The sequence below is a fragment of the Microtus ochrogaster genome, chromosome 7, assembly GCF_000317375.1.
Source record: "Microtus ochrogaster isolate Prairie Vole_2 chromosome 7, MicOch1.0, whole genome shotgun sequence".
NCBI classification, from domain to species: domain Eukaryota; kingdom Metazoa; phylum Chordata; class Mammalia; order Rodentia; family Cricetidae; genus Microtus; species Microtus ochrogaster.
Genome location: NC_022014.1, coordinates 52807760 through 52812776, shown reverse-complemented (window position 1 = coordinate 52812776; position 5017 = coordinate 52807760). Strand labels below are relative to the sequence as shown.

The 5017-nt window shown below is 41.1% G+C and overlaps 1 protein-coding gene across 1 annotated transcript in view; it reads right to left on the bottom strand.

Annotated features, from left to right (window-relative positions):
• Window positions 1-4051: 4051 nt before the first annotated feature.
• The window catches only part of LOC113456296, a 3174-nt gene continuing 2208 nt past the window's right edge, over window positions 4052-5017 (bottom strand). Inside the window, exon 2 of the mRNA XM_026780070.1 lies at window positions 4052-5017. Coding sequence (XP_026635871.1) covers window positions 4604-5017 — 414 coding nt within the window. The 3' untranslated portion in view covers window positions 4052-4603.

Below are 5017 nucleotides of genomic sequence, written 5' to 3'. Positions count from 1 at the left end.
GGTGGCAGGGAGGAGGCAGAAATCTTTAATAAATAAATAAATTTAAAAAAATAATAATATTGGCAGGGTCTCATGTAACTCTAGCTGGCCTCAAACTCACTTTGTGTTTGAAGATGGCCTTGAACTCATGATCCTCCTACCTCCACCTTCAGAGTGCTGAGCTTATAATTATGAACACCTACTTGAATAATAACTTTAATATGGAAGAATATTTTGTCATATATCAATATAAAATATGATATATCAATTCCAGCACCTGTATTTGTATGATTTTGGAAAATTTATTTAATCTCTCAGTGTCAAACTCATCCTTTAAGTGGAGATAACAACGGTATCCAACTCCCTTGAGTCACTCCTATTGTATTATAAATACCCAATAGCTATTATTATTAATAAATTTATGTATGCTTATTCAATAAGGAACATAAGAAGTAACCTAAGGGTCTCAAGTTAGTTACTCATTTATGGCTTAAACATATATATATATATATATAACATATATATATATATATATATATATATATATATTTGAGGATATACATGCCAGGGTATATGTATGGTGGCCAAAAAACAACCTTCAGGAGTTGGTTCTCTCTAATGGGTACTGGGATACAACTCAGGTCATCAGTCTTGGTGCTAAGTGTTGCCACCAATGAACACTCTTGCCTACCCAAGACCCATCTTTTTGAAAAGCTCCTGAAAGCCAGGCATTGTAACACATACCTATAACACCAGCACTCAGGAGGTAGATACAGGAAGGATGCTGCAAAGTCTAATCCAGCCTGGACTTCATAGTAAGTTCCAGGCTACTCAGAAAGTATAAATAGCAAATAAAAAAATAAAAGCTTATGAAAATGGCAATTTAAATGTTATTGTTAAGATTTATTGATTTATAGCATTCTGCCTGCATGTATGCCTGCACACCAGAAGAGGGCACCAGATTTCATCATAGATTGTTGTGAGCCACCATGTGATTGTTGGGAACTGAACTCAGGACCTCTGGAAGAGCAGCCAGTGCACTTAACCTCTGAGCCATCTCTCCAGCCCAGTTTTATTGTTTTTTGAGCCACAGTCTCTCTTTATAGCCCAGGATAGTCTCCAGTTCTCAATTCCCTTACCTCACCTTTCCAAGTGTGCAGACTGATTACAGCAGAGAGCCTCCACACACTAATATACAGTTTCAGTGACACAGATTTGAGCTTCTTGGGTTCATCCTCCTGACACTGTGGGTCAGACAGTTGTGTATCACACAAGCTATTCTGTACAGTGTTGGGTGCTTCACTGCATCTCTGCTCTCTACACACTAGGTACTGAGGGGCACCTTCTGTATCCCAGCTTTATACCATCATAGAGTCTCAAGGTGAGTCTCAAAAACCAAGTTAGCGAATCAATTCCCAGATAAGCATTCCCAGGGCCTGCCTCTTTTGACTAGTGGCCTTCCCGGGAACCTAGATATTGCCATACAACATGAACCCTATTGTTGGCAAATACCAGGTCCTGAAAGGTGGATTCTCCATCTGAGAGTAAGAAGCTTAGCAAATTGCATCATCTTGGACCAGCAAACTGAGAAGGCTCTGTATTCTGAGAGAATAGTGGACCACATCAGGGTGTCCCTAGGGCCGAGTGAAAAGATGGTGTTGGCTGTAGATCTGCTCTACCAAGTCCCCTCTCCCTATATCACTTGTTCTTGGTTAAGTGAATGATTCCAGATGAGGTCACTGGAGCCAAAGGAGCTACAGACAGAGTAGGGTGGTTGCACAAGTAGACTTACAGCATTTTAAAGACAGTCTCACTATGTAGCCACGGATACCCAGGCTGGCACCATATTTGTAGAGTTCTACTTCTAAAGTTATGGGACTAAAGGCATGTATCACTGCACCAGGATACTTACAACTTTGATTTCTTTCTTTTGACCCATAAAATCAAAAATATCTACTACCCTGACCTCTATGGGGGAAAACACATATATTTGTGTTTTATTTATTTTATTTATTTTATTTTATTTTATTTTTTTTTTTTTTTTTTTTTTTTTGGTTTTTTGAGACAGGGTTTCTCTGTGGCTTTGGAGCCTGTCCTGGAACTAGCTTTGTAGACCAGGCTGGTCTCGTCTCAAACTCACAGAGATCCACCTGCCTCTGCCTCCCGAGTGCTGGGATTAAAGGCGTGCGCCACCATCGCCCGGCTTATATTTCTGTTTTAGAGAAGTACCTACCTTGTTAATAACATGCATAGATGGGCTATTATAGTAAACAGTAATTCCACATGATGCCATCTTTATAAGAAATTAAACACCTGAAAGTACTTTGCAAGATGAACACTGATGGAGCCTCTACTTGGTTAGGAACTGTTGCTAACACTTAAAAGGTCTACTTTGGGCTTATAATTAAATGGAGAGAACCTTAGAAATTTATCTCAATTATTTGCCTATTCCCATTACTTTACAGACAGACCCAACTAGAACTGCAAACAACAAACACAGCTCAACCCTGCTAAAGATTCTGCAAAGCAGCTAGATGTGGTGTGCTGGGCTTGAGTCTCAGTAGACTGCTCACCCAGAATGCAGAAAGCCCTGGGTTCCATCCCCAGCACTTCACAAACCTGGGGTAGTGATATCTAGAACCCCAGCATCAGGTAGATTTAGGTCAAAGGATCAGAAGTTGAAGGTCATCCTTGGCTAAATACCTAATTTGAGGCCAGCCTGAGCTACCTGAGATTCTGTCTTTTAAAAAAAAAAGTCCCAGAGAGAGAGCATATTGCTTAAAATCCCTTGCTGCTCTTCCAGAGTACTCAAATTCGGTTCCTGGCACCTTTATCAGATGGTTCATAACTATTTGCTAACTCGAGCTCCAGAAGATGTGGTGCCTCTGGCTTCAGCTGGCACATACACTCCCATGCACTACTCATATTCAGACATATAGGGTCTCATGTAGCCCATGCTAGCCTCAAACTCACTATATAGCCGATGATGACCTCCTATGTGTTAAAATTACAGGTGTGCAGAAGCCTAAGTCCAGCATTGTGTATATGTATGCATGCATGCACTAAACTGGTTTAGCTACTAAATCCAAACCCCTCTCTTTTTCTTTCTTTCTTCCCTCCCACCCCCCCCTTTTTTTTCCGAGACAGGGTTTCTCTGTAGCTTTGGAGCCTGTCCTGGAACTAGCTCTGTAGACCAGGCTGGCCTTGAACTCACAAAGATCTGCCTGCTTCTGCCCCCAAGTGCTGGGATTAAAGGGCCCTTTCTTTGTCTTTCTTTCTTTCTTTCTTTCTTTCTTTCTTTCTTTCTTTCTTTCTTTCTTTCTTCTTTCTCTTTCTTTTCTTTTCTTTCTTTCTTTCTTTCTTTCTTTCTTTCTTTCTTTCTTTCTTTCTTTCTTTAAACCTGGTCTCTTGGGGCTGGAGAGATGGATCCGTGCTTAAGAGCACTGACTGCTCTTTCAGAGGACCCGGGTTAGATTCCCAGCACCCACATGGCAGCTCACAACTGTCTGAAAATGCAGTTCCACGAGATGTGACACCTTCACACCAATGAACATAATAAAGTTAAATAAATCATTTAAAAAAAAAAAAAGAGATGAGTAGACCTGGTCTCTCCATGTAGCCCTAGCTTTTGTGGAATTTGGTATGTGAACTAGGCTGACTTCACACAGAGATCTGCCTGTCTTCCATTAAACTTGTGTGAACTAACTGGACGGTGGTGTTGCATGCCTTTAATCCCAGGTCAGCTTGTTCTACAAACTGAGTTTCAGAACAGCCAGAGCTGTTACATAAGAAAACCTGTATCAAAAACAAACAAAAAACAACCAACAACAAAGTTGTTTGCACTATGTCTTGCTTAAGATTTATTTATTTATTATTTATTTATTTATTTATTTATTTAATCTATTTTCACAGAGCACGGTGGCCCATGCCTTTAATCCCAGCATTCGGGAGGCAGAGGATCTCTGAGTTTGAGGCAAACTCGGTCTTAAAGTGTGACTTCCAGGACAGCAAGGGCTACAAGGAGAAACCTTGTCTTGAAAAATAACAAAAGACAAAAATTTGTTTTGTTTTTGAGATAGGGTTTTTAATCTTTGTAATCTTTGCAAAGATTATTAAATTCTAGCTGAGTTTAGTTTTAGCCTACTGAAGCTTTAGAGGAGTATTAAAGAGCATTGTCTCCCAACAAAATATAGCCTCTTTGGCAAAAACCAAATATATTGAAAAAGATTAACTCTCTTCCTAAGATTCAGTGTCAGTTAATGCCATGTCCCTGTGCAAACTGAAGTTGTCTTCTTCCAGGAGCAGTCTTGCAGGGTCCAGTTCTCCACCTCCCTCTTCAGGACTTCCTAAACAACTACACACCTCTGGCCTTTCCTCTAACCTTAAACAAAACAACATTTTATTGTCCGATAAAGTAGTCAAAACCTGAGAACTAGTTTTAAAAGCCTACCAACTCTCAAAGTGACTTATCTCTGAAGTCCAAGGCCACTTTTTTCTAATTACAAGAGTTGAGAAGCTACCAGGACAGTGGCAATAAAAAGGGTAACGTAGGTAAGTTTTCCTCCAAGGCACTTACTTGGCAAAGGCCTTAATAGACATTCAGATGGCTGGGGTCTGCTTCCTATTAGAAAGGGTGACTTTTTCTCACTCCACTGGTGGCTGGAAGGTTGCCAGTAGGGTCACAATGCCTGTCTGAATGTGTGACCTCAGAGACAAACAATGAAGGGTCAAGTTGTTCCTCAGCTAGTTTCTGGCTGATTGCTGGGAGAGTCTCAGCAGCTTTAGCACTTGAGTTCTTAGGAACCTCCTGGACATGTGAAGAACGACTTTGAGAAATCTGAGCAAACCCAAGTGGTACCACAGGAACCTCCATGCCCAAAGTATGGCTCTCAGAAGCTTTACCGGTCTCAGGCTGAGTTTGAGAGGCAGAAGGAAGATTCTGGAGCTGGCCTTCTTTGGCTACAGAGCCCAGGTTTTGGCTCTGAGAGGTCACTGGTACCACAGGGGAACTTTCAGAGGGCACGGGCACCAGGAGGTG